Source organism: Ipomoea triloba, chromosome 4 (genome assembly GCF_003576645.1).
Source record: "Ipomoea triloba cultivar NCNSP0323 chromosome 4, ASM357664v1".
NCBI lineage: Eukaryota > Viridiplantae > Streptophyta > Magnoliopsida > Solanales > Convolvulaceae > Ipomoea > Ipomoea triloba.
This window is the reverse complement of record NC_044919.1, coordinates 16,201,886-16,215,479: the sequence shown is the minus strand read 5'-3', so window position 1 is coordinate 16,215,479 and position 13,594 is coordinate 16,201,886. Positions and strand designations below refer to the sequence as shown.

General features: G+C 36.7%; 1 protein-coding gene across 1 annotated transcript; it reads right to left on the bottom strand.

Moving 5' to 3' along the window:
* Window positions 1-292: 292 nt before the first annotated feature.
* Window positions 293-4,360, bottom strand: LOC116016436 (adagio protein 3). Its single transcript, XM_031256692.1, has 2 exons — window positions 4,028-4,360; window positions 293-2,209 (listed from the first exon to the last, which is right to left on the bottom strand). The coding sequence occupies exons 1-2, from the start codon at window positions 4,306-4,308 to the stop codon at window positions 613-615; spliced, it is 1,878 nt and encodes a 625-aa protein (XP_031112552.1). The 5' UTR covers window positions 4,309-4,360; the 3' UTR covers window positions 293-612.
* Between the last annotated feature and the right edge of the window lie 9,234 nt (window positions 4,361-13,594).

The following is a 13,594-nucleotide window of genomic DNA, read 5'->3' as shown; positions in this document are numbered from 1 at the left end:
TGTATATTGTACGGTAATAATAAATAGTTAGGGATTAAAACAGCTAGTAAGGAATAATTGTAGACTAAAAATGCATTTTTCAAGTAAAACTAACTACTCCCTTTGTCCTATTGTGTATCTAATTCGTTTAACAAGATTTGCCTGAAATTATTTTTATTCAATTTTTCATAATATTAAGTTTATGATTAGTATACAAATTTATATATTTAGAAACTACATTAAAAATACGATTAAACACAACACAAATAAATTTAAAAATAAGAAAAATCACTAAAACAAATAAACAAATAAGAAAGAGTTAATTTGCCCAATGAATATTAAATAAGACAGGTAAAATGGAACTTAGAGAGTATTATCCACCTAGCAAGAGGATGTACTATGAAAAAAGAATAGCAGAGTAGGCTGCAAAGAGTAAGAAAAGCAAAAAAGCTTATGTACACAGCAAAGACCATTCATACATAAAAGAAACCACCCCAAAAATACATAATACGGTGATAATACAAATTCTCATACCATAAATAGGACATTGCATCGTGTAATGACTCCTTGAGATATGCACAGAAAAATTCTTCTGAGATGTGCAGCAACAGCTACAACAGAACAGATCATGGATCAGTCTTGCCTGCTGGCTAAGCAGAGTTCATGCAGTTCGTTAAGAATCCATTCTTCCCCGGTATGACCCCCAAGGACCAACACTCTCGTTCCACCAACTACACACGTGCTATGCCCCCACGCAAATTTTGGAGGTTGCCCAGGAACATTCAGAGTCCTCCATGAAGGTTTCTCCTCGGAAGGATCCAGCAAAAACAGCTGTGATGGAGAATGAAGCCCGGCAATTGAACCCCCAAAGATTATTATCCGCCCGCAAGGCATGGTTACAGCAACATGATCAAGTCTAGGCGGAGGCACAACCACATTCTGGCTTCCTTGCCCAGTGAATGCACCACACTCGAGCTGCCTCCAACGTGGCTCTTCATCCTCCAAATCAATGCTGTATGCCTCACCAGACCTTAAGCGCAAGTGCCCACTTTTGGCAAGCCCACCAAACATTAGAATCTTTGTCCTTCCATAGACAGAGAGCGAGTGCCCCAATCTTGAAGGAGGAGCCCAAGATGTTGGAATCTCTCTCCACTTTGGTTTGTCTGTAGTGAGATCCAACAGATACGTATCACTAAGGAGTACTCCCGCATCTGTGCATCCACCTGAAACAACTAATTTTGAGCCTTCTATTGTGCAAGAACTGTGCCACGACCTAGGAAGCGGGGGAGTCGCTCCTGAGACTTCTTTCCATGTTGGTTGTTTGGCATCCAAATCAAGAACAAAGACATCGTTGAGCAACCCTTGCCTCCCACAGCCACCAAAAACAACCAACCAAGAACCATTAAGGCATGAAAGAGTATGGCCCCATCGTCCAGGTGGAGAAGATTTCACACTTACCCTGCGCCACTCTGGATTGGCAGCATCAAGATTGAGAACAAATGTGTCATCCATTGGCTGCATATTGACACCTTCCCCTCCAAACAAGACAAGCCGATTACCTGCAGCACATGCACTGAAATTGCAGCGTGATGGCTCAACTGCACCTCTAACTGTAAGTTTCTTCCAACAAACAGCTTCAAGTGTAGTTAGCTCCCTAGCCAGACGACCCCAACCTAACTTTTTAGTCATGAGTTCAAGGGCTCCTGTGACATCTCTTCCCCATGCATTTTGGCATACCATTTTCCTGACATGCTCATTTTTGGTTAATTGCCGAATCCTTCTGCAAACAGATCCAATGGATGCTACATCCCTTGGAGTTAAGCGTGATAGGATGTTGTGAGCAAGAACTTCATCAGATAGCTGAAGAATCCCACACATTTCCTTGTGCTGATAATGCTCCAACTGTCCACTATTAATCGAGTATTTGGTAGCTTCATCAGATTGCAGCAAGCATGTTTCTTTGAAAACAGGATATGACACAGTATTTAGATCTATTTTTGCTTCAGAAAACATCTGAATCCCAATGATATGTGTAACTGTGCCATCATCACTATGTATAGGTGCAAGTCTTAACTTGTTCACTAATGCAGTACCGTCCTTCCTAAAGTTGAGAAGCTCACCTTGGAACTCCACACCTTCTTCAAGACATCTTCTGATCTCAGAAACAACAACAGGATCTACCAGAGGATGCCGTCTTTGAGCCCGGGGATCTCTATATTGTAAAAACCGACTGATGCAAAGGATTCAAAAGAGTGTAAAAATGGACATCAAGTCAGCAAAAAAGGATGTGTGCAACAGACAGCATCAAGGCCAAAAAAAAGGCATTTTATTGGGAATAAATGACATTAAAGACAAAGCTTATCTGTACTCCATCCATCACATTGACAAGTTTGCTCTGAAGCTAAGTTGTCACTTGTCAGGTTCTAAAGTATTACAGAGAACAATGATAAGGCATTTTTAACAATAAATCAAAGCTTAACCAACCAGGCAAATTCATAGTGTTCCGAAAATCAGCAAGGTAGCATCACTGGATTGATCAATTATATCCAAAAGCTCAATTTATCTGGTAAGATTTTAGTGACTGGGAGGTCATAGACATTAGACCATCTAGTTATAATGAAATAGCTACAGAAAATGCCTTGCATTCTGAAAGCATATTTTGCCCCCTTATTTAAGTAAATTAATCTTTTTTTAAAAAGTCAATTTACCTAGACTAAAAAGTTACTAAATAGTAAATAGTCAAGATTCTTTCCTCAAGTGCACCCTTTTTGTTATTTATCTGAATTTTACTTTTTGTCGTCTCATTTGATTCTTTTTCCACAGTTTCAAGAACTAAATGCCAAATTCAAAGCCATATTAAAGCCAGGAGTACCTTAAAATAATTGTTACCACAAATACTACATCTAGCTAATCACAAGTTACTCACTTTGGTGCGAAAACAACTTGATAAACCAGGAAAGACTTCAAAATATAGTACTTCTAACTTGTGCCATATGGGACTAATCTGCACCAAAGGGTACTTGCTTTAGCACATCCGTGTTATGTGCTTAACATACAACTTAATTAAAAAATTCATGGTCACCTGAGATCTTTCACCAAATGAGATATAGAAATGGCAATACCATAAAAAGTAGGCCACATTGCATCAACAATGTCAGCTATATGCACGTAAAAGACTCCCACTTCTAGGCTAAATAAAATGGCTCACTTGTTGAAAAATAAGGGTTTGAAGAAGTATTTGATCTTAAATAGAAGCATCGTTTTTTGTCTCAAGGAGAGAAAAACCAGAGGCAGTGTCTACAAAACTGCATCAAATTAAGTTGATATAGACCAGGAAGTTAGGGTAGGTTGGTGCAAATTTTCATGTATAATGTGTTTAGTACTAGCATTCACAATCCATCTGCACAGACATTCTATAGTTTCAAGTTCATTAGTTCATAGAATATGGCATTCTGATTCTTCATAACTATCCCTTCTTTCTATAAGAATGTATGTACCTTTTCCTAGACCTATAAATATCATTTCAAACAAATATCTTCTACAGTTGTACCAACAGACAAAAACTCAATCTACAAGTACAACCCATCAATCTAAACTAGACACTTGGCATTCAAGGAAAATTTGACACTCAATGGCTCTCTCATGAAAATGTTTGTTGTCTCTTCCATTAGACTCAAACTAGTTAATATAAAATGAAGTCCTTAAATAACAACTTTACCAGACGAAATCAAGTAATGATGGAACTAAAGTTATTTCAGAGAGTAAACCAAATTACACCAAATACAACACAATCTACATTAAAAACAAAGCTTAAAGGGGAAAAAATTGCAAAAAGTATTACGAGGTAAAAGTTATCACTTAGCACAGCTAGGAATTTGAAGTATAAATTTTAGTAGCCCTCATCAATAGTATTATTCATCATATCAAAAGTTGCATCAAACGAACACCATGTAAGATCGGATCTCCCAAAACACCAACAGTAAAATTGGAGAAATTCTAAGTGTCAGAGAAGAGAAATGATTCAGTATGATGGAGAGAGATGAATTACCAATTGCGGCCGAGGACTTCGTCAGCGCGATAGCCGGTGGAGATTTCGAAGAAGGTGTTGACGTAGATGATGGGTAGGTCGGGCTCCATGGCGTCGGAGACGACGATCGAAGACGGCGTGGCAAGCATCGGGTATAAGAAAATCCCACCACCATGCTCTCTCAGTTTCGGCCTATCTTCTTTTTCCCCTTCCGCTTCATCTTCTAGCATCCTGTCATTCCCAGCGAATTTCAGCCTCTTCCCTCGGTACCCAAGCTCCTCCTCCTCTTCGCTTTCTTCCATCTCTCTCTCTCTCTTCTCTCTCTCTCTCTCCTCTCGTTTAAGTGTTAAAGTAAGTTGGTAACGAGATATGTTGAAGGAAAGGCCACGAAAAGAGACCAACTAGAGAACTAAATAACGAAAATGCCATGAAGTGTTAAGTTACAGGGTAGATATTTTTATGGTTGCGCGGCTGCACTCTACTCAAGCAAAACATATATTCCCACTATCACACGTAAAAGGGATTCCGTCAAAAAATATCTAATCTAAATATCTAAATATCTAAAAACCTAACAATAAATGTGAATAAATATTATACCATTTATTTATGTCCGTTTCTTTTGTTAAATTTTTTTTATAAATTATACTACAAAATTTGTACTTTACAATATTATGAAGAAGCATATTCCTACCATTATAACTTCCGTTATTTTTTCCATTATTGTTACCATGCACATGCATCCACCATAGATTTTCTTATCTTCTTCAATAATAATAATAGACAAAAACTTGTGTGAGACCGTCTCACCATGAGAGGGTCGGGTCAAGATGCAAATGTAACACTTATATGCACAAATGTCATACTTATATGCTCAAATATAATACTAATCAAGAATAAAAATTTTGTTACTTATAAGGGTAAATGTAATACTTTTAACGGAAAATACAATACTTTTACATTTCGATTTAAAAGTATTACATTTTTCCTCAAAAGTATTATATTTGCCCTTATAAGTAAGGGTCACTTGTCAACATTACTTATTATGAAAAATGTATTACTTTTTCTCTTATAACTAACAAAAAGTGTATTCTTGATTAGTGTTATATTTGAGCATATAAGTCTGACATTTGCACATATAAGCATGACATTAGCATGGTGTTTTGACCCGACCCGACCCGCCTCACGAACAAGGATCCGTGAGACGGTCTCACACAAGTGTGACCCATAATAATAATATATCCACATTATATATTGGAGTTATATGTATTATTATTATTATTTACAAAAATTTAAATATAAAATATTAATATTGGCATATATTTTTTGCTCATAGCGCATAAAAAAACTATAATATATATATATACAAAAAAACAAAATATTAATATCAAAATGATCTAAATCATTCCAATAATGCAAACAAATAATTGAAATATTGAGTCTTGTTCTAAATAATTAAAAGAAAACGGGAAAAAATGTTGGAAAAATAGCACTAAAATGGCATTTTAAGTGGCCATTTGTGGTACAATTAAAAGTGGGGTCCACATCCGATTTGGTTCGGGTCAATGTGGATTAGGGTTCTTCGTAGTTAGACGAAGAGATCGATATATTGTACGCTCAAAATGGATAATGGGTAAATGAGAAATTGGTTCTCAAAGTAGACCCATTTGAGACGAAATTTGGGTGGGGAAAAAGCTTATGTAGCTTTTGTCCCATATTGGTTGAGAAAGAAGATTTGCACGGCTATTTATACAAGGGCCCTTTTATGGCTAATTGACTTGTATAGCATAGAGGTTCTTTCTCGCGCGCAGGGAAGATGCAAATCAAATCCTACACACACGAAAATACACTTGTTTATCCCTCGTTCGCCGGAATTGTAGTACATTTTATTGGACTGAGGCACTCGCTCTTCCAGGTTTATTTTAACCTTTTGTAGGTTTATTTTCCTTGTTAATTTACCCTTCGTGAGTTATTGTAATTTTCCATTTTCTTAAAGATTTTCAAGAATATATTCCTTAAAAAAAAATTTTAACCTAATTTTTTTTTTTAATGCAAGAAAAAGATTTTCAAGATTCCTAATTTATAATCTTTGATGCTAAATTATGAATGCTATGTATTTAGTCGGGCTAATTATTTGACCAACGTTTATGTTAAATTTTTTTAATTTTTTTTAAATGTAATAAAATGATTTTCAAGGTTCTTGATTTATAATCTTTGATGCTAACTTTGAATGATATGTATTTAGTAAGGATAATATGTTAAATTTTATATTGTATTTTTTAATATATTTTATATACGTAGTATATGTTTAACAGTTATATCAACCCTGATTGGGATGAAGTTCGAACCTAAGACCTTTCTTATAGAAATTAATGAGTAGTTAAGAATAATAAATAGTTAATGGAATATTCCGTTACTAAAGTTTATACTTACAGAATGTTGGGTTATTTAAGAGAAGAAAATAATATAATAGAGGGTAAAGAAGGAAAATCATAAAAATATAAAAATCAAAATAATATGAAACATTCATTTCAACACAGAATTACACCAACATTTTTAGTTCCCTTTCGGAGCCTAACTTTATTAGCTCTTATTAGATTTGCGTGTGTGCGCGCACACACAGACACTAGAGATTATATATATACACAGACACACACTAGAGAGCAAATGCGAAAGAGCTCTCAAATAAAAAAAAAAAAGAAAAAAAAAAGATGAAATCTCAACCATTGATCTAGTCAAAACCAACCATCCAAGATGAAGAAATTAAAATAAAAAAAAAAACGCAGTAGCATTATGATAATTTTGCGTAAGTTCAATTTTTCTGTTGGATGCATTATTTACTTTCGTTAAGTGCATCACTTTCCAGCTTAAGGTGCACAACAGTTTCATGTTTTTTCGTTGGGTGCATCACATTTACAGCTTAAGGTGCACAACTTCTCACTTTAAGGTGCATAAGTTTGCATTGTAAGGTGCATAATTTTCAACCTTTATATGCATAACATTGAACTTAATATGCATAACTGTGAAAACTCCACAGGAAGCGCATTTTTTTAAAATAAAAAATAATTTTTTTTCACTCTGTACAGTTGATCTAGATTAGATCAACAGATTAGATCTCACTCAATTTTTCACCTGGGAGTTCTTTAATTTCACACGTGAATCATCCCATATATATAGGTATTTGATCAAATGATAGCAAGTCCTTATGAGAGAAATAAGAACCAATCATAGCCTTACATCTGAAAAAAATCAAACGAATCAGATCAAATTTAAAAAAAATACAGTGGTATTTTCATGATTATTACCAACTTTACTATGCAAATTTGAACACTAAAATCTGTAATTCTCATACTTTTCTAGGTTTGCACATTTAATATTAACATTTTGCATATTTAGTATTAAAATATTACACTTGCAAAAATGCGAAAGTGCATTGCACTTAAGGTTTCGATTTTAGAGTTTATGACTGAGTTTTTGGTTTTATTTTGTTTAATGGTTCACTTTTTACTGCTTAAGGTCTAGCATTTATGTTTTAGATTTAAAATTTAATTTTTTTCGTTGATTTTATAAAATTTAGCAAGTTTGCATATTTAGTTGTTAAAGATTGAATATTTAAGTATTCAAGTTTACATAGTAAATTGATGACAATTACGAAATTCTCACCATATTTTTTTTAAATCTAATCAGATCCATCAAATTTTTACATATGTAAGGCTGAGATTGGTTTTATTTCTCTCCTATGATACTGTTCTCACATGATCCTTAGCATGCATATGCATATATATATATATATATATATATATATATATATATATAGAGTTTTTTCCCAAAATGGTCCCTCGACTATTGCTCATTCTCAATTTTGCATTTCGACTTTCAATTGCACCTAATGTGGTCCCTCGACTTTCAAAAACTCACCCAATTTGGTCCTCCGTTACATATTCCGTCAAATCAGTGTTAAAATGGAGGGCATTTCCGTCCATTTACCTATTGTTAGCCTAATAAACATTGAGAAATAGTTGAGGGACCATTTTGAGAATAGTCAATGGACCATTTTGGGAAAAACTATTTTATTTATTTCATTTTTATTTATTTTCATTTTTTACTCTATAAAATTTGAATTTCTATACATTTTTTTCTTACAAATATAAATAGTTAAAATCGTGCAATCATCCTAAAAATTTTTAACTTTTTTACAAACTATTCCTATGCAGATTTACAATAACTTTCGTAAATTTTATAAATACTCATTTTTTAAGCACCGATTAAAATAATTCTTAGTCACATCCGTAATACTAAATATATTACTTTGGATTTTTTTATAAATAAGATATAATATTATTAAACTCAAATAATTAAAAATAATGTGCCCACAGCACAAAAGATTTTATGATTGACTTAAAAAATTAACTATAAATTTTATTTTTGAATACAAATTGACAATTATTAAACATTATTTATAATAATTATTGTGTCCCGTGTAATATACTAAAATTATTAGGTAGGATTTTTATAATTAAGGTATAATTTAATTAAATCAAAGTTATTAAAAATAATATGTCCACATTACAAAATAAATTATACTTGCCTTAATAATTAATAAAAAAAATAAGAAGAGGAAAACATATAAAAGATGTCATAAAATATCTTAAATAATGTAAATTAATATAAAATTTAATAATTACTTCGAAATCAAATACATAAAATATTGCAGGAAACATTGACGAGATTTTACTTTTCGGCTCACCTGAGAAGTTTACTAGAAAAATTTACCTTTCGGTCCAATATTTTCCCTACATTTTACACTCTTTGGGTGTCTACGCTTGAAAAAAAATATTATTTTCAATGGTAAAAGTAATATTTAATGTGATACATAGTGATTGATTGTCTATGAACATAAAAAAAATGTATATGAGTATTTATGAAATTTACGGAACTTATTGTAAAACTTCATATGAATGGTTTGTATATTTAGAGTGGAAAAGTCTGTAAAGAAAGTTAAAAATTTTGAGGTTGGATTGCGCGATTTTAACTATTTATACTTGTAAGAAAAAAAATGTATCGAAATTCTAATTGTATAGAGTCTAAACAATGAAAATAAACAAAAATGAAATAAATAAAATAGTTTTTCCCAAAAATGGTCCCTTGACTATTCTCAAAATGGTCTCTCAACTATTTCTCAATGTTTATTAGGCTAACAATAGGTAAATGGACGAAAATACCCTCCATTTAACACTGATTTGACGGAATATGTAACGGAGGACCAAATTGGGTGAGTTTTTGAAAGTCGAGGGACCACATTAGGTGCAATTGAAAGTCGAAATGCAAAATTGAGAATGAGCAATAGTGGAGGGACCATTTTGGGAATAAACTCTATATATATATAAAGGCTTGTGTTTAAATAGGTTGGAATACTTCCTTAGACAATCTACTCCAGTGTCTCTATTAGGACTCTCTGAGTTTGAGTCACGTTAGGACTAGCTATTCTATTCTACCTGAGACTCCCCTTGTATATATATCTCCTATTCCTCATCATTGTAATTGTTCAATTGAATCAATACAATATTCAGTTCTCATCTGGTATCAGCTAGCCTAGGTTTATTTTCCAATGGCTGACGGCTCTGTTAATTCTTCCGAACGGACCGTTTCTGATGCAGCTATTTCTTTTGCGGTTTTTTCAGCAGCCGCTTCTCTGTCTGCTGCGCACCACTATGTTAGCATTAAGCTAAGGAACAAGAATTTCTTGTTTTGGAGGACGCAGGTTATTCCGTTTCTTCGTGGGCACGACCTCATGGGTTTCGTTGATGGCACGAACTCTTGCCCTAATCGTTTTCTTCCCGTTTCTGAAGGCTCTTCCGCTGCTGCTGCTTTACCCAACCCGCTGCATGCTCCATGGGTGCGCCAAGATCAGGCGGTCCTTAGCATGTTAATCTCTTCACTTTCGTCGGAAGTCATGTACCTCGCAATTGGTTGCACTACGTCGCGTGATCTCTGGTTGGCGCTTGAGCAGGCTCTCGCCTCTTCCAGTCAAGCTCGGATTATGCATATTCTTGGACAGCTGCAAACAATACGCCAAGGTGATGCCTCCGCCATCGACTACATTGCCCGTACGCAAGTTATGGTGGAAGATCTAGCTCTTGCTGGCCGTGCGGTTCCTTTGGAGGATCAAAATATGTATATTTTCAGGGGTTTACGTCCAGAATATCACTCTGTCGTAGCCTCTTTGAATGTTCGAGGTCAGCCGGTGCGTCTTCCCGAACTCGCCGATCTCCTTGGCTCGCATGAGTTCGCTACCGGTGATAGCTATGGCGGTGTTCCAGCCCCTGCAGCTGCGGCTTTTGTTGGCCAGCATGGTAGTGGAGGTCGGTCGCAGTCTTGGTGAGGCGGATCGTATCGTCGCGGTGTGACTTCGTCGCGTGGCGGTGCTGCTTTCACCGACCAGCAGCAGCAGGGCGGTGGTGTGCAGCGTGGACGTGGCTCGCATGGTGGTGGCAGGTCACGTGGGCGACGTGGTGGTAATTGGCAGCCTCAATGCCAATTATGTGGCAATTATGGCCATCTTGCACCAGCCTGCTTTTCTTTAATTGGCCGTGGACTCCAAGCTCATTTAACATATGCTGAGGATGCGCCGAATCTTGTGTCTGACTCGCATCTTTGGATTCCAGACACTGGGGCGACAAATCACGCGACCCTTGATATTGCTGCGCTCTCTACATCTGAAGAGTACACTGGTGGTGATGCTCTTCGAGTTGGTGATGGTATAGGTTTGCTTATTAGTCATACTGGTCATGCTTCTTTTTCTACCCCGTCTAAAGTATTTAGGATGTCTGATATTTTACATGTTCCTAGTTTGTCTTCCTCTCTTTTATCTGTGCAACGCTTTGCAAAAGATAATAAAGTCTTTTTTGAGTTTCATCCATCCTTTTTTGTTGTGAAGGATATAGCAACCAAGGCAATTCTTCTTCGCGGCAATAGTTGCGGTGGTCTCTACACGNTCTTCTTCGCGGCAATAGTTGCGGTGGTCTCTACACGCTGCCCATTCCGAAAAACAGTCCCCGTGCGTTTATCTTGTCCCGTGCTTCCTCTTCCGTATGGCATGATCGTTCGGGACATCCTCATCAACGAGTCTTAGATCGTATTCTTCCTTTTTGTTCTGTTAGTGGTTCTAGTCTCAATAATCGTTGTACTTCTTCTTTGTGTTCTGCGTGTTAATTGGGCAAGTCTGCTCGTTTCCCTTTGCCACATGTAGACTCTGTTAGTTCGAATATTCTTGATTTGATTTATACTGATATTTGGGGACCAGCTCCTGTTTTATCTTCTTCTGGTTATCGTTATTTTGTTCTTTTTGTTGATGACCATTCTCGTTACACGTGGTATTATCCTATGAAATTGAAGTCTGACTTGTATGCCATTTTTGACAAGTTTAGTGCCTTAGTTGAACGGTCATTTAATCACAAAATTAAGGCTATTCAGTCTGACTTAGGAGCTGAATACAAAATGAATACAAAAAGTTACATACTGTTCTTCTTCAGTTAGGGATTAATCATAGACAATCCTGTGCCTACACTCATGAACAGAATGGTCGTGTTGAGAGGAAGCACAGGCATATTGTCGAAACTGGTCTTACTCTTATGGCTCNTGTTTACTTGATTAATAGAATGCCATCTAGTGTTTTGCAGAATTGTCCTCATTTATTGTTGCATAAATCTTCTCCCTCATACTCTTTTCTTCGTGTGTTTGGTTGTCTTTGTTATCCTCACTTGCGTCCTTATAATCGTCACAAAATGTCATATCGGTCATCTCCTTGTGTCTTCTTAGGTTATCCTGAGTCTTTTAGGGGGTACAGATGCATGGACTTAACGACTAATAAGATTTATATCTGCAGACATGTACACTTTGACGAAAATGTGTTTCCCTTTGTTAGTAGGGTTGCTGTGCCATCTCCTCCCTCTGTGCAGAAGCCGTGAGCTGAATCGGTTTTACAGGTATTGTCATCTTCTCTTGCTGATTCTGCTCAGGCTGATTCTCCTGTCACCACCACTGCTGCTCCTACTCGTCAAAGAGGACAACCCCGTGGCAAGTCCACATGTCCGACTGTTCGCTCCCATGCAATGGCTACGAGGAGTCGGTCTGTGGCTCCACTTTTGGCTCTCTCTGCTCAGGCATGTCCTACCGAGCCCACTTGCTACACTCAGGCAGTTAAATTTTCTGAATGGCGTGAGGCAATGGATCTGGAGTTCAATGCGCTTTTGCACAATCAGACTTGGGTTCTAGTTCCTCCTCGCCCAAGTATGAATGTGATTGGGTGTAAGTGGGTTTTTCGTACTAAACGTAAAGCTGATGGTTCAATAGAGAGGCATAAGGCGAGACTTGTGGCGAAAGGGTTTAATCAAGTTCCTAGTCAGGACTTTTTTGACACCTTTAGTCCGATTGTGAAACCCACTACAGTCAGATTGCTTTTGAGTTTGGCTATTTCCTCAGGTTGGGTGGTTAGGCAGCTTGACGTACACAATGCATTTTTGAATGGTGATTTGGCTGAGACTGTTTATATGCGTCAACCACCCGGGTATGCTGATGCTCAATTGCCTGATCACGTTTGTCTGTTGAAGCGTTCCTTATATGGCTTAAAGCAAGCTCCACGAGCTTGGTTTAATCGGCTGCATACTTTTTTACTCTCTATTGGGTTTATAGCTTCAAAGACTGATGTGTCATTATTCTATTACTCTCGTGGTTCTGCATGTGTGTATCTTTTAGTATATGTTGATGACATTTTGGTAATGGGGACTGATGAGCTACTAGTGTCTGATTTACTCTCTAAACTGTCTACTGCTTTCAAAATTAGAGATCTTGGTGAACCTGGTTTCTTTCTTGGACTTGAGCTAGTCAAAACTAGCAATGGTGTTATTCTTTCTCAGCAGCGGTACATGTCAGACATCTTGAAACGGGCTGAAATGACTGATTGTAAACCTCTCGCAACTCCTATTTCTGCATCGAAAACTCCATTGCTTAATTCAGATTCATATGAAGATCCAACGAAATACAGGAGTTTGGTTGGTGCTCTCTAGTATCTCACAATTACACGGCCAGACTTATCCTTTGCGATCAATCAATTGTGTCAACATATGCATGCTCCAACATTGTCTCACTGGGAGCAGCTAAAACGAGTGCTCAGGTATGTCAAAGGCACCCTCTCATTCGGCTTGCGTATAACTCAGTCAAATTCTAGAGAGCTTCATGCTTTCTCTGATTCTGACTGGGCTGGTTGTCCTGAGGACCGTAAATCTACTAGTGGGTATGCAGTGTTTCTTGGCACCAATCTTATCTCTTGGGTGTGCAAGAAACAGAAGACAGTTGCAAGATCATCCACGGAAGCTGAGTATAAAGCCTTGGCTGATGTTTGTGCTGAGGTAATATGGATTATGTCCTTGCTGCGTGAGATCAAAATTGATGGCATCCCTACTCCCAAATTATTGTGTGACAATCTTGGTGCTACTTATATGTGTGCGAATCTAATTTTTCATGCAAGAACTAAGCACGTGGAGATTGACTACCACTTTGTTAGAGATAGGGTTGCCAATGGAGATATTCAGG

What these genes read in the sequence shown, in the direction of transcription:
- LOC116016436 (XM_031256692.1), bottom strand. Translation starts at nt 4,308, where the DNA reads ATGGAAGAAAGCGAAGAGGAGGAGGAGCTTGGGTACCGAGGGAAGAGG. An exon ending in GAAGTCCTCGGCCGCAATTG is followed by an intron (nt 2,210 to 4,027) that starts GTAATTCATCTC and finishes CCTTTGCATCAG; the next exon opens with TCGGTTTTTACAATATAGAG.